Source organism: Miniopterus schreibersii (genome assembly GCF_964146895.1).
Source record: "Miniopterus schreibersii genome assembly, chromosome: 15".
NCBI classification, from domain to species: Eukaryota; Metazoa; Chordata; class Mammalia; order Chiroptera; family Miniopteridae; genus Miniopterus; species Miniopterus schreibersii.
The window spans coordinates 41,753,966-41,770,415 of NC_138115.1; the positions used below are offsets into that span (position 1 = coordinate 41,753,966).

Genomic DNA, 16,450 nt, shown 5'->3' on the forward strand with positions numbered 1-16,450 from the left:
TAATAAATAAAGGTAGGTGAAATTCTTGAATTTACAGTCTCTGGAGTGTGACTTGTGATTGTATATGAGCCTGGAATATTTTTTGAGATTGGAGCAGCCACCCATCCTAGCAAAGTATATTCAAGTTATCATATACACACACATATATATTAAATGTATATACTAAAGCATTTAAAAATAAAATACAGACTACGGTTCATTATCTGAAGTCTTGTGTGGGTAAGCCCTTTTCATTGCTCAGGGTACTCGGGATCCCTTCAAGTAGGAGGGTGGGGAAGGGATGCCTAGAAAGATAATGGTGGTCCTATTTAGCTGAAATCCTTTCAGACTCCCGGCCTCCACACTTGAACTTATTTGGGACTGAATGGCATCAGCTGAAAATCTTTCTCAAACCAGAGAAGCAGTATATTTTCTCCAACTCTTTCTGGTTGGGGAATGGACCCTGCCTTTGGAACAGAACCAGCTTTGTTAGAATGCGCCTGCACGTCAGCTCCCCTATGGACCGTGCTGAGTCACGGCTCCTGCAAGGAATGCCTCTGCTCTTGCCACAGAGAGTTCAGGAGGAAGCTGTCACGCAGGCAAGACCTGTGGTTTTGTTTAATGAGACAAGTTTTATGTTGACAACACAGATTCTGTGTTAGGAAATTATATCCTTTACATATGAGTATTGTGGGAAGAAATGAAAACACTCACAAGTTGTACATCTTCACTAACAGATACTAAATGTGATTTCTTAAAATGCTAATGCTGAATTTAAACTCAAACAGCATTCACAAGTTTAACAGTCAATAATACAGGTGTGATTAAATGACAGAGGATAACCATGCAGACAACAGGAGAAGCATTCTTTTTTTCCTTCCGGGGCACATTTACTATCCTGAACATACAATATCACGGTTTGTAGCATATGTTTTAAAATTAAAGGTTAGAGTTTCCTCTAAGACATGGGTTAGCTGTTTTACCTTTATGTGCCAAGTGTTCCCCTAAATAAAGAAATTATCTCCAAAGGCAAATTAATGCACCTCCCTGCCAACCTTCCTTATTTTTACAATTATCTATTGAGTGATGATTATGTACTAAGTCTCCAGTGGACATTAAATCTTAATTTTTTAAATGCACAGAGATATATAATTGCAAAGAGTGATGTGCATATTTTAAGAAAATTACAGAGAGCTTATATTGGTGCAGAGTCCCTTTTGGAGAGCTGGAGGGCAGACAGAGGCATTTCTAAGAAACCGAGAATCAAGCTGAAATATGAGCTGTAAGCAGATATTTAGTTAGGTGAAGAGGGAAATAGCATTGAAGAAAAAGGGAGCATTACATCCAAAGGTTTGATGTGCAGGGTAAAGAAGGGGGTGGGATCTGAAAGAAGACTCATTTTTCTGCCCTCAGCAGGAGGGAAGCATCGCGATGCTAAACGGCATGGGGGTTGGAAGGGTGCTGGGCCTCGGTAGCCACGTGCAGAACATGATCTTTATCCTGAGAATTGAATTCACTTGCGTCTCTACAGCTCACCTATCAGGGCTGAGATCACTTATGTCAACATGAGTTAACCGTTTGTCTCAGGAGATTCTAGCTCAGAAAGTTAAGACTGGAAACCAATGAACAATGCTCCTGTTTGCTTTAGCAAATTCCTGCCAACCAATTTATCCAGGCAAACTCTTGACTCATCTCTCCCATCAGGACAAAAGAGTGCTCACTTGCAGAAACAGCCTGCTTATCACAGGACAACTTATTAATCGGGGCTTGTGTCAAGATTCTCACCTTGCTGTGCCCACCAATCCTAAAATATTACCTGATGAACTGTGCCCCAATCAGTTTGCCTTGAAAGACCCACCTTAAGCCCCTTGAGCACAGACCGGAAGCATGTAAATATCATCCCCCAACTTCCCCCTTGTGAAACACCACGAAGATTTTTTTCAAGGCAATGCTCTCCCGTACTCAGTAGGGCTAATTAACTTAGCTTTGCTTAACCAAGAGGTTTTTGATGGTCTTTTGACAAAGTTGGCAATTTTCAATCCTAAGAACAAACAAAGTCATTGAAAATTTTTAAGAAAGTGAGAGATAGGATCAGTTTTTTGTTTTAATCTGGTTATAGTTTGGTGGGCAGATTGGACAATGCCCAGAATCACTGCATGGATGCAGTAAGGAGGCAGTTGTCCAGGCCAGAAACATATGAAACTATTCTTAATTCCTCATTTCTCTTTGAACACTCCACTTAATTAGCCAACTCCATCAACTCTACTTTTAAATGCCTGCAAAACTGGGCCTCAGCACTGCTTCCTTCACTATAACCGTAGTATAAACTATCATGACTTCTTGTTCGAACAGTTGCTATTGCTTCCTATTTGATCACTCCGAGTTCACTCTTGCCCACATACACCCTACTCTCCAGCAGTATTCCAAGTGATCCTTCCAAAATACAAGTTGAGAATGCAAACTGGTACAGCCACTATGGAAAACAGTACGGAGTTTCCTCAAAAAATTAAAAATGAAACTGCCTTTTGACCCAGTGATCCTACTTCTGCGAATATGTTCGAAGAAACCCGAAACACTAATTCGAAAGAATATACGCACCCCTATGTTTATTGCAGTTATTTACAATAGTCAAGATCTGGAAGCAGCCCAAGTACCCGTCAACAGAAGAGTGGATAAAAAAGCTGTGGTACATTTACACCATGGAATACTACTCCGCCATAAAAAAATTGGAAATCTTACCTTTTGTGACAGCATGGATGGACCTAGAAGATTATTACGCTGAGTGAAATAAGCCAGTCAGAGAAAGACAAATACCACATGATCGTACTTATATGTGGAATCTAATAAACAAAATAAACTAATGAACAAGATAGAAATAGAGGCATAGATACATGGAACAGACTGACAGCTGTCAGAGGAGAAGGGTGTAGGGGTGATGGATGAAAGAAGGTGAAGGGATTAACCAAAAATAAATAAATAAAAAACATATATATAAAACACAGACCCAGACAACAGTATGGTTATAGCCAAAGGAAAAGGAGGGCGGGGGTAGGTGGAGGTAGCAAAGGGTGGGGGGAATGGGATGGAAAGAGACTTTGCTTAGGGCGATGGGTGCATGATGCAGTGTGCAGATGACGTTTTGTTGAGCTATACACTTGAAACCTGTACAGTTTTATGAACCATTGTCACCCCAATAAAATTTAATAAAAATAATAAATAAAATAAAATAAAAATACAAGTTGAATCACTCAATGCCTTCTTCAGATTCTCTAGTGTCTTTCCATCTAACTCTAGGTCCTCACCTTCAAGGCCCGGCGCACTGACTCGCAGATATTTCTCTGACTTCCTCACCTACCACTTGCCCAGCGATTCTGTCGGCTCAAGCCACGCTTACCTCCATGCCGGTCCTTGGGAGAACCACGAATGCAGCTCCTCAGGCCTTTGGCGTACCATACCCTCCACCTGGAACACCCTGCCCCCCGGTACCCACACGATTCTCTCCCTCACCTTCTTCGTCTCCACTCACGTGGTGCCTTACAGAGAGGCCCTGCCTACCCACTTTTCTCCAAAAGCACACCCCGCTCTCACTTTCATACCTTCTTTACTCTCTTTAAGTTTTCTTCAAATTACTTATTACCGCCTGACTTGTTATATATTTATTTGTTGATTGTTTGCCGCAACTACATTTGAAGCTGCAGAAGAACAGGGACTTTTTCTATTTCATTCACTGCATGTCCCCAGCACTGAGATAAGTGCCTGGAACAGAGTAGGGCAACTATCAATATGTTTAATGAGTGAATGAATTATAACTAACCTTTGATCCAAAAGTTACTCTTGACTATTCAGTCAATACCTGATTGTGTTGTATATCTTGACATTTAAAGAACAAAATGGACTTTTGAAACTACCTGGTAGCAGCTGCTTTTTAATTGATCAAGGAACTTTCATCTCTTAAAAAAAGGCTCAGCTGAGCTGTGGCTATTGAGTTTCCCATGCCTTGCCTAAAAGACTAAACAAGAGGCAAATCCACACTTTGCTCCAACTGCTCTTTCCATTTCATTCAAGGTGTTAACAAAAACCAGCTTGCAACCTACTAGTCTCTCAATTATTTAGCTAAAATGCCAACCGAGACCATACCACTTCTAAACCGTATTGGTACAGTTTAGTAAAGAGGAGATGAGAGGAAAAGAAAACAACACTAAGTGTGTGCCAGTGTTGCTTTTTATTTCATGAAACCCAAATTATCGCAAACATCAATTTCAGCAACACGTTATAAAGAGACTAAAACAAAAGGCAACGAGAAATGCAAAACATACGTGCACACACAAATACCTAACACCAGAAACTGAAGTAATTCTTTGACCAATAGAGATATTAAGAAACCACACACCCTCAAATGAAAATATGGAATAAAAGCAAAGAGCACATATTTGATTTTCAAAATTTAAAAGACACAATGGAGTACCAAAGGGCTATTGAATGTGCTAAGTCTAACACTTGACCACTCTCCAATCATTTGCCTTCCAAATTGACGCTCTAGTTAGATTCATAATTTTACCTAGTGGAACTCCGCAACCGCACCTCTGATTTTGCTTATTTCTTAGTCAAATAAGATTATCCAAGAAATCTAGGGGCAGGATAAGGGGCAGAACTACCGTCACCTACTCCCAGCGGGCAAATGGAGGCAGTGTTTGCACTGAAAGGCCTCTAATTCCCAGATTCTCTGCTCGATATAAACCACTTAATAGTCTACACTGACATTTCAAAGCTTGAGAAAGGGAATGTATCGCCGTGGACTGCATTCTGGTTTATCCTACAAGCCGAGAGCAAGCTAAGAAATGGGCCCCTCAAGCTAAACGAGGTACATAGTTAGAGACATATATATCTAATGTCCATGCCAAACTAATGGTGCAATGACTTTCAGAAGCAAATTAGGACTATTGCTTTGATTTAAAGGGCCATGCTACAAAGTGTTTGTCTTTTTTCCTTACCTCTAAGTAATTTAGAATAGATAACGGTTCATTTCAACTTTTGAGAATAAACATTCAGCCTGCATAAAAGATACATCTTTATAAAGTAAGCATCTTATATAGTCTCTCTTTTAAAAAATAGCTTTGATATACTTCTGATGCAGCTAAACATTTGTGCTATCGATGCCACAGCTCTATTTTTAAAGACTGGCTCAGGGACCACTGAAATATTAGATATTCCTTTGCTGGCAAAACATCAAAACGATTCTTCAGTCATTACAAGGTTTCACTAAACTGCTGGTTCTCAGATCTTACCTTGTCTCAGAACCATGGGGAAGGTTCCTTTCCTTCAAATCCAGCAGGAAGACTGGGCTCTACTGCTAGAGTCTCAGATTCAGTAGGTCTGAGGCGGGGCTAAGACTCTGCATTTTAAACAAGTCCTCAGGTGATGCTCATGCTGCTCGTCTAGAGAACCTCAGCTTTAAAGTATTAATTTATAAGTTCTCTAAAGAGCAACAAATGCTTAGATTCCAGGCACCACATAGTACTTTCTAAACCCTCTATGATTCTTTGTCCCAGGGACAATCCTTGAGAAAACCCATTTTTCATTTCCTCTTTTATAGCTACAGTAGTGCCCAGGCAGCTAGAGTCCTGAACACTATTCACTTAGCATTTGGTTTTGCTGGGACTGGATGGGGTATGTTTCCTATTTCTCATCAGAAAGGCTGTAATCGCCTATGTGTCCCCAGACACCCTGGATCTGTAACCCTCCCAGGGACAGAACCCGTGCCTCTGGGGGACCAAAAGCCACAGCTACATGTCTCTGCCCAGGAGGTCTATCTCATCCAGGAGGAAGTCCATGTCTTCCCGGCTCACTTGAGGGCTGATCACCACCTGGCGGAAGAAGTTGACCTTCCCCCGGTGGGGCTGGTAGCCCAGCATCAGGCTTCCCTTCTTCATCATTTTCTCCTTGATGGCTGGGGCCACCTGCACGGGTGGAGAGATGGGCGGAGGTGAAAGACCAGAACACAAGGCACCACGACTCATTGTACCCAGTCATTTGGTATTTACTGGGCATCCACTGTTGTGGATCCCATTCCCATGTATACAGCTAGGTTGACATTATTAAGAATCTATTGAGAACTCATAACATATGAGAACTGATTCAGTGCTTTAAATATATGATTCATTTAATCTTCATAATAACCACATGAGGGAGATACTGCTACTAATAGGCACATTTATAGATAAGGAGATTGAGGTGCATAGGTTAAATAAACAGCCTGAGGTCCCATTTCAGTAAACAGGAGAGCCAAGCCCACACTCTAAAACCTAAAGAATTATGCAATGATGTCTCATTAAAAACAAATCAGGTGTCTTCAGGCGTCAAGTCTCAAAAGTGTCAAATGTTACATTCCCAAATTTGTCTGAACTAAAAATGGACTCCAGTTCAGGCATCTTGAATAAAATAAAAGTAGTCACAAATGGGAAAAAAGAACCCCACAAAATAACAGCCTTGCATTGATAGTCAACCAAGAAAAACACTAATCCAGAAATTAAGTGCAGGTCTATTTTGAAGACTAACAGTTTATTAGTTTATTAATAGGACATGTGTGAAACATAAACACTCTGTTATTAAGAGGTGTGATGTTACTAATAAATTAGGAAGCCTATATTTTAAAGATTACCAGCTAATACAAGAAGAGCGGGCCCTGATAATCCAAATGCACAAATGCCTCTAAAAGTTTAATGTTTGAAGAAATTAGTCCAATTTAAGAACCACCACATGAGAAAATGAGTCCATTTTCACATCAGCAGCATGACCACCCAAGAACTAGCTTATAAACTTGAAATAGCGAAGTTAATTTTTGAAACACCAACTTAGAAACATTAAGAGAGTGTTCTTACTGGCTTGGCAATGCAAGCAAAGGTTTTCCATTTTCATCTGACTTTACCTCTGTAAAAGTTTCATAGCGCATCATATTGAATATGTGGAAAGGGAACATAATGAGTTTCTGTCTCCATTTTCTCAGAAAGGTGAGCCTTAGCTAACCCATAAGGGAGGAATGCACACATAAATAACACCAGGCACAATGTGCTATAAATCCCTCAGGTGACAGGTGTAAATGTCAGTTCCCATGAGCCTCTCTCCTAGTGTGACCATCCCACACCTCTCTAGTTTTAGACATACCTATGTTTTGTTAGATACACCCCTGAAGACATGTGAACCTACTTCACTTGACACTCAACATAGTCTTGACCTATCCCAAAGCTGATGGGAAAACTAAGGGTTTTAGACCTCTGCTGAGATGATGGGTGGGGCTTAGCCATAGAGCCTTCTCAAGGGATGTTCAAGGATAAATTTGACTAAGTACATTATTCCTGGGGTGCTAATTTCACAACATGAATCTTGCAGAACATGGGCCACACTATGCCCACAACAGCAAAAACAAACACCTATCAAGCACAATCACATTGACATTCTAGCAAAAGATTGGGGCTCCCCTGGTCTAACGGGACACGAAAAGAAAATATGTGAGCGTAAAAAAAAAAAATGTAAAAAAAGATGAAGTCAAAGGTCAAGGTAGGGAAAAAGTTCGAACCCTCACATTCTATAAATATCCGGAAATGTGTCACAAATTTCATTCTGAGCTTTTTAGAGATCAGGAAACAAGGGTTAAATAAACTACTTCCAATCTCTTTGCAAAAATTATTGACAAATGATCGGTGGATTTTGAAAGCTGGAAGCTGGTAGGTAACTGCAATGTCTATGCATACCTGTTAGAAACACTTGATTTTGAATGCTCCAAGCATTAGTTGAGTTTTCTTCCATAGCTCTTTATGCAAGTATCATTTGTTATTAGAATGATAAAATCTAGTGAAATTATATTAAGCCAATGTAAGGTTAGTTCAAAAAGAGAGTGCCTTCCATAAAAACTAAGTTGAGCCCGGCCAGGCGTGGCTCAGAGGTTGAGCATCGACCTAGGATCCACGAGATCACGGTTCGATTCCCAGTCAGGGCACATGCCCGGGTTGTGGGCTCCATCCCCAGCCGGGGGCGTGCAGGAGGCAGCCGATCAATGACTCATCATTGATGTTTCTCTCTCTCTCTCCCCCTCTCACTTCCTCTTTCTGAGATCAAGAAAGATATATTTAAAAACAAACAAACAGACAAAAAAACTAAGTTGAATCCTTTGGAAAGACTAGATAAAGGGGGACTGCTAAGCAGTGCTGAAAGTCAGGTGTGTTAAGAGAATATTTTGTGAAGGCTTTAAAACAAAGTATTGCGAGTCCAGGCTGCTTCTAGACACAGGTGGCTACACAGGTGCCCTGCACTCACGCCACTTAAAGAAACCTGAGCTGGATATGGCGGGTGATTTCTGACCAGCGTAGTTTGTGCAAGAACAGTGGAGGCCCTCTAATCATCAGACCTCCACTCGAGGAAAGCCTCGCTGGCTTTTGGAAAGCATTTGGCAACCTGCACTTGATGGGGAAAACAAAAAGCAGAAACAACAAACCTTCCCATCAGAAGGTGGGGAAATAAAGGCACATAGATGTGTTTTAAGTTAAAATCACATGGTTTTCTAGGGTAATCTGCTTTAACTGACCAATTCTTACCACCTTAGTTGGAGGTTTCTGGTGTGGGTGTGGATGTGAGTGGGTGTATGTGTGTGTGCACATCTGAATGTGTGTATGTGCATGTGTGTGCACAACCACACATGATTTAACTTCTAACCCACGATTTGTCATTCACTGCTCTTAAAATACTCGGTTGTTAGTGTGTGTGTGTGTGTGTGTGTGTGTGTGTGTGTGTGTTGTCACAGAGCAATGCAGAACTGTGGTGTGACTTAGACAATAACAAAGACACATTTATTTTTACTTTGAAGAACAAAAGGCCTCTTGATGCAAACTGAGGATAGGGGAGGAAAACACAGTAGTGCCAGTGCTGATCGATATTAGGAAGACCGGGGTCACCAGGGCCAAATGTCTGGCCAGGAAAGTCAGAGACTATCCATTTTAGAGTTTACAGATGTGGTTCTGTAGATGTATTATTTTGAAATAAAAATTCCCTACACATTTATCTCCACCCTCCTCTGGATACCCAGGGTATAAGTGGCCCTGGCTTATAGCCAATTTAAATTTAAAACAAACATGCTCTTGGCTCAAAGTTCATTTGCACTGTCTACTTCTGCTTACTTTTCAATACCTCTGTTCTTCCCCCCAAATGATATTTTTTTATGCCTTCCCTTCAGAGAGCATTGGAATTTCGATTCCAGCTCATCAATGTGTCAGAGGCAATCGAAAACAAATCTGTTCAGATCGCATTTCTTGTGAGCAAACATACTTTCTAATGTGAGCAGGAAAGGTAAAAGTAAGATGGCCTCTCAATATTTCAATATAAAGGTATTTTTGATCTTTAAATTCTTGCTCTTGTGGAAGGCAGAAGAATACTCTCCCGTGGGCAAAACGATGGCATAAGAACCAAACTTCTCAGCCAAATTCTGTCACTGCCTTTCAAAAATGATAAATAAATGACTCAACGTTGATGTGACTCAGGGAACGAATTAAGTGACAACCCCACACACATTTTATGTATAAGCCATGAATATAAGATGAATTCCTGGAGGTAATCAATCCTAGGCAAGAGGGGAAGGCCTTCTTTGTGTATGAATAGTTCATGGGGAAAGCAAGCCATAAGCAACACCCAGGTCGATATTCATTAAATCTCTTGTCACAAATTCTAATTGTGGCAGCAGTAGTGGTGGTTGTTAACAAATATTGAACCAACTCCCTACAATTTGCAATCAGCCTTCACATGTCTGATTCCCGTGAACTCAAATTAAAGCTTATTTGAAAGGAACCCGTGTTTTTGCAATTTGGGGACCAGCAACATTCTCATTAACAGCCAGCTTATCGCCTTCGCACTTAAAAACATATCAAACTTTCCTGTTTATGAAGCTCCAGGCACAATCCCGGGCTGGGTAACTTGGAAATTCTCTTTTGCTGATCACAGCAGAGAAACGGCCCTCATCCAACAGGACAGAATATTCACCGGGGGGAAAGAAAATATGCACAAACTAAATGTAAGAATCCAAAGAGCGTCCCTAAATGGAGCACGCATGGAGGAAAGCAATTTGGCAGGAGTGAGATTGCGCCCCGGCTCTCAATTATTTTACTGCCGGTTTTCCTTCGAATTGTAAATCGAGTTCCTCTCACGCCCCAGCGCGCAGGTCCCCGCATCTCAAGTGGAGGAAGATCCTGACGTTTCCATCTGGTTGCACAGCAACTCAATCGACATGTTTTCCGTAGGATTGCTGTTTCCCCCCCTAAAATAATGTCCCAGCAACGATTTAGCCATTTAAACAGAATTTTCTTGTCACACCCCTGCAGCGTGAAATAGCATTTGATATTTAAAAGTTGCTTAAACCCAAGGAAAAAAATAAATGACTAAAACAGTTCTCTCATTCTGGCCAAGCATAGTAATTTGACAGCGAGTAACTGACCAGGCACCGTAATCGCCTCTTTATCAAAATAAAATTGCAATGTCCATAAAAAGACATTTCTTTTGAAAAATGTGTTATATCCTTAATGTTAACAGCAACACATTCTTTTTTTCCAGTATAGAAAGTGTTTCTCAAACTATCTGTGAGGAAGTTTGTTTTTTCCAATGCATTCCATACATACTTTTGTGAAATACTATAAAGGTGAATTGCTAAATAAAATTGGATTACTAAATAAAATAAAAAAGACAAAATATACAAGCCCAATTTTGTTCTTTATTTTTAAATTCAACAGTAGAGTTACTATTGCTATAAAAGTTTCTAAAGAGTAACCCTCGATTTCCATGCTTTTTTATCGCACTCTGGTACCACCAGGGTCATGGATCTGCACGAGGCTGGAGCCCACGCCGGGAGGACCGCCGCTCTCCTGTCACTCCCTTGGCTCCTGCCGGTGTGTCACTTGAGCCGCCCATCTTCTCGTGGTGCTGAATGCTCATTCTGCGTGGGGCATGGTCTTCACTGCATTTCGAATGGTGCTCTGTGTCCCACCATGCCCCTGCGCTCTAATTTACCTAAACCTTTCCCGATTGTTACATCGTGGAACTGCTTCAGTTGTGGTGGCATTTCAGTGAAACCATGGACCCCGATCATGAAACCTCTACATCAGCTCTTCAAAGTCTAGTCCAGGGATTGTAGGAATAGATGGTTCAAATGTCCTAGACTTTAGGACTTTGGACAATCTTTTCCATCATTTGCTATGAGGATGAAACAGTCACATTTATCACCTGTTAATAGGGGCAGCACAGCAACCAGGTGGCTGAGAAGACAAACCCACATTTAAAGGAGGTGATCCTTTTGCAGCAAATATGAGGCACAAAGACTGTAAGTTTCCACTCTGGCTCTAGAAGCTTTAGCAATACCATTCAGAGCTTCTAAAAAATCCAGTCTCGTGTTTTGCTAAATTCCCCCCTAAACCATGAACCACGCTCCTCAAACTCCAGATTTGAGAGCTGCCGTCTCAATTTCAGATTAATTAATCTACATTCCATTGTCTCCGAGGAAGCAATGATTCTTTGAGGAGGCTAACTGAATAATTTGTGAACCAAGTGGGTAGAGCATGAGATGGGCAAGGAGTGTAAAAACTGAAGAATAAACTATGAGAGAGTTTTACTGTAATCAACATTTTCCCCCTAAGATTATCTTACCTAAAAGAGAGTTGTATCAAATGTGGAAAAATATCTACAATATTTTTTATCTATATAAAAAGACAATTAAAAGAGTTATTAATTTCCCTAGATCGACACTATACTTCATAATTTTCCTCTTCTGTAGTCTCCAAAACAGAGTTTAGAGCCATGCTAAAGCTATGCATCGCAATACATGGTAAGCAAAATAAATACTGAGAAAGCAATACAGTGGGGGCTAATTCAGCTGCTATACTTGAATGTTAGTCGTTTCAGATCTGGGGTGGCATACTTTATTTTCTGTAAAGCACCAAGTAATAAATGTTTTAGGCTTTGTAAGTCATACAATCTCTGTTGCAAATTGTCAACTCTGCCATTGAGCATGAAAGCAGCCCTAGACAATATATAAAGAAATGAGTATGACTATGTTCCAATAAAACTTCATTTAAGGACAATGAAATTTAATATCATGTGATTTACACATGTCATAAAATGTTATACTGCTTTTGATTACTTTTCAACTGCTTAAAAATGTTAAGACTGTTTGGAGCTCCTAGGCTGAACATAAATGGGTGATAAGATGGATTTCTGGATATCATATATCAACTTTCTGGTCAAAATGAAAAAAAAACATTATGATATGTAAAATATACCCTTTAAAAGGAAAGAACACATAGGAAATTATGTTCATTGGGCTTCTTTCAGAAATTCTGCCTTGAGCCAAGCAATGACCAAGGTCTTCTGGACTCTCCATCTCCAACAGAGCATGGAATCAGAGCCACAGATGGGGGAGCAGGGTCGCCACTGTGGCTTTCTCCCAACACCGCTATTCTTGAACAGTCACAAATTATTTTTCCTAAATAATCTGGGTTCCAAATAAGCCCCATCTTCCATGTTAACTTGAGGAGTGTTCTCCTGAGTAGAATTTTAAAATCTAGCTCATGGATGGCATGAAATGTTCTAAGCAGACATTTAGCTACATGAGATCAGACAAATAATTTGAGCTCCCAGTGCCCCAGCTTCCTTTACCTCTAGGCAGGAGGTGATAATAAGATTGATACCAGATGGACTATGAGACTGTAGGTGCAGCATGAAATGCTCTGAGCAAGCAGATAGGACATGATAGAGATTAATATTCTCATTCAAGAAAAGTTGAGAGCACAAACTCTGGAAAGGAAATGGAGCCCTGAGTTGGGATGTTTCCTTCCAACTGCATGTCCTTGAGCAACATATTTAATTTCTCTGCAGGTCTGAAATGAGAAGGGTCATGTAGACCACTCTCTTAGGTGCCAAAGATGAGGGCATTTGGGCATCATGGCACTTGAAGCTTTTCTTCATGGTGGGCAGTGTGGACTAGTGGGGACTGTGTGGCTCAAGGTGCTTTGGAGGTTCTACAGCATATATCAGATCAAACATTCAAATGCACCTGCCATCCTAACTGAAAACATATGATTATAGAATATTTCAGTTGCGCTGTGACGGCTAAGCTAACACAATCATTCATTATGTTTGCTTTTGCCGTATTTCTTTGTATTTTGGAGTCAGTTTTAAAAACTAGCAAATATTTTTATATTCCTCTATTCAGTTCCTATGCCCCTCATGCTTATTTCGCTGATGTCTAAATACACTAGCTCTGTTCACATTAGGGACCAAATATCCAGTTTCCTCAGGGCAGCCTCAAATTTATACCTGGAATTATCAATAGAACAGTTTTTCATGGTTGTAGGTTAGTTTAGATGCTGCTATAGAGTTTAGACTAACCATGCATAGACCAACAGACCCGGGACCCAATTCCTAAAATTCTGTGTGACTTTGGGCAAATATTTAATTCCTCTGGGCCTCACATTCTCCTGTTGAGAACTGATAGTCACCCCCCCCCCCTTGTAGGATTGATTTTCCCTTGTAGGATTGTTATGTGGACTAAATGAAATAATATATGTGGATGCACCAAGCACAGAATTTGGCATCTGCTAGGCACTCAATAATATGAACTTGTACTATTAATTTCTTAAAATGAATTTGTTCTTAATCGATTTACATTCACACCTAGTCTTTTATTACACACTTCATGTTACCTCCTGAGACACGAGCATTTGAAAGCGCTGCAGAAATATGACTTGTAATTTATTGTTTCTCCCCAAAGCATCGAAACCATATTTCAATAATTCCGAGACGTTATGAGTTAGCAGCTTTAGAAATCCAATCTTGCACCTCACATTATGCCAATTCTGGGTTAATCTTCTGCTTAAGTTCCAAGTTTTCCCCAACACTGACAAAGTAAATTTTTTTTCCTTTAAAAAGTAAGATATCTGTTGATCATCTCTGCAGTTTGGTTGGGGGAAGCGGCGAGGGGCGAGAATGAGGATAGCAGCTTTCCATTGAAATGCATTGTGCTCAGGGATGTTTCCATAGTGTTCCAGAAATTTCTACGTGTTGTGTAAAGTATTTTGTAAGTAAGGGTAAGTACTTTTCAGGATACAGAAATATTTTGCAAGTCAAACTTTACTTTGGATATGTGAAAAGGTCATATACCGAAAAGGTCATCTGTCCACATATTCATGAAATTGTGTCCAAAATTGGACAGTCTCCTTGTGCTGACCTGGCATTCACATTTTTATCAAAGAAGCATTGAAGAGCTCTATTAGGTGCTTCCCAATGTGCCTGAAGGTATAAATCACCTGGATTCAGACCCCAATTCCCAGCAAATGGATTTGAATCTCACTGAGAGGCCTGGTGGTCTCTATATTTACCAGGCACCTCAAGATTTTGTTATCATGATGCAAATTTGGGAGCAGGGAGAATGGCAGTCGCTTAACTGGGACTTTGGAAGAGGCTATGGTGGGGTGGGAGGTGAGAGGTGTTTAAGACAGGAAAAACAATTTCGAGAGAAGAGGGGGATGGAGATTGGGACTCTCCCCTTCTCAAATTGCTTATGTCAGTTTTACAGTAAAATAAACCAGTGACCTTCAAAGAAGTTGCTAGCCTACTTTTCTACTAATCGTAAAACCTGATAAAGTGTTCAAAACACTTAACCGTGGCTCAGAAAACAAGAAAACTCTGTGTTTTGATTGCTTAAAGAATCCATTTGCTTCTTTCAATATATTTTCTGCTATTCCTTACCTGTCAAATTCTCCTCTTACTCCTCTGCACAACCTTCACGCATTTCCCCTGATATCCGTTCCCTATAATTTAGAGGTGAGCTACACTGGTGTAAGTCTCCCAAGCTTAAATTATGTAAAATTGGTGGTCTGTAGCCCATGAAATCATATGCAACTAAGAGATCATTTCAGCTTGGCAAAACATGGAGAAATAGGCCGCACTTTGCCTGGCCATACCTTTTCTCAAATATAGATTTTTGGCCTTATTTCCCTCCAAAAGATATCTCAGAATCAGTTGTGCACAAACAGAAGAGTGCTTCAGCCTAAAAGGACATCCCTATTTCACCCTTTCCAACGCAGAGGAGCCAAGCCACAAAAACAAAGTTTCAAATCCCAGCAAGACCAAAGACCAAAGCCTCACATTTGGTGTTTACAACATAGAAATTAGGATGACAGCAGTTCCAATAACCCTAATGTCAGTCATATATTCAAGGCAGCTGAAATGAACAGTCATAAAAATAAACCAAACTGAACCAAGAGCTTTAGCTGAAGAATGGACACAGTAAACGTTTTACACACTCTATAAAGCAAACATTTAATACTCGATTGTGCCACAGCAGCCATCTGAGCTCATAGCTCCTCGGTAACTGTTGTGGGCCAACTCCCAAGTTTTAGCCCATGTTAGGAGATGCCTATCTGTTCCTTAAAATGAAAAGTTGTTTGGGATTTTTCAGCCACGGGTGGTAGCAGCTCTCTAGGGCCACGTGGAAAGGAGTCTAAGCATTTTGAATTGTTGCCATGACTTCAGGGTGCTGTTTGCATTTATGTCTGAAGGTCAGAGGTACCGAACGTTTCACAATGCTTACACTAAGCCTGCCCAAGGAAGGCTTCTGTTGCCCCCAAATGCCACCATGCTCCCGTTGAGAAACACCGATCGGAGCCCCACGTGCTCCAAGGACCCTCCTACGCTGTGTCTTCGCACTTCTGGATCCCTCCAATTTCTCCCATGAGCTCTTGCTCTTGCTTTGGTCCAGAGCAGATGACTAAACTGATGGGTGAGCAAAGTAGATGGGATCCTCAGAGAGAAAAAGTACTGTTTTGTTGTTTATCTTCGAGTCTTTCGTTGTTGATGTTTTATTTTTATTTTTCCCACCTTTACCGAGGTCTGATTGGCCAATACAAATTGTATACATTTACAGCGTGCGATGCGATGTTTCAACGGGCACATACACTGTGAAACGACTCCTCAAAGATTCTTAACATATTCAGAGTATCACTGGGTCTGAGAGGAGAAAATGGGAGCGTCTCCGGTTTCTCTCGAGGTCTCTGGGCAGGGGCCCAATATGTCCAAGTGCTGCGTCTGGCCGGTTCAGCAGGGACGCAGCTTGGAGGCCCTCGGGGTGGTCCCAGCACGACTGCCGGCTCCATGTGGGTCAGATCCCCTCGGTGGCAGCCACACGCACGCTGCACTCACACCTCACACACACACGCAGTGACACGAGCATCCTAAAGGGACGGAAATTCTGATTCCTTTTCCCACAGGCTTTCTCAGGGGCACTTTTGCAGAGAATCCTGTTTCCTTTAGAGTTTTGGCAGTGGCGATCAGCAGCTGACATTCTGGCTTTGGGCTCATTCCATGCCAACAGGCCTCCAACAGCCAGGGGAGGCTGCTGGGGGCAGGCGTGTAAAACCCCAGCAGCTGCTCCGGCCCAGACGTG

The 16,450-nt window shown here is 41.1% G+C and overlaps 1 protein-coding gene across 2 annotated transcripts in view; it reads right to left on the bottom strand.

Moving 5' to 3' along the window:
- Positions 1–4,182: 4,182 nt before the first annotated feature.
- Positions 4,183–16,450, bottom strand: part of GADL1 (glutamate decarboxylase like 1) — a 200,901-nt gene continuing 188,633 nt past the window's right edge. For both annotated transcript variants that reach the window (XM_081159588.1, XM_081159587.1), the window contains exon 15: positions 4,183–5,936. In XM_081159588.1, the coding sequence (XP_081015714.1) occupies positions 5,763–5,936 (174 nt within the window). In that variant the 3' untranslated portion in view covers positions 4,183–5,762. The remainder of the gene's footprint in view (positions 5,937–16,450) is intronic.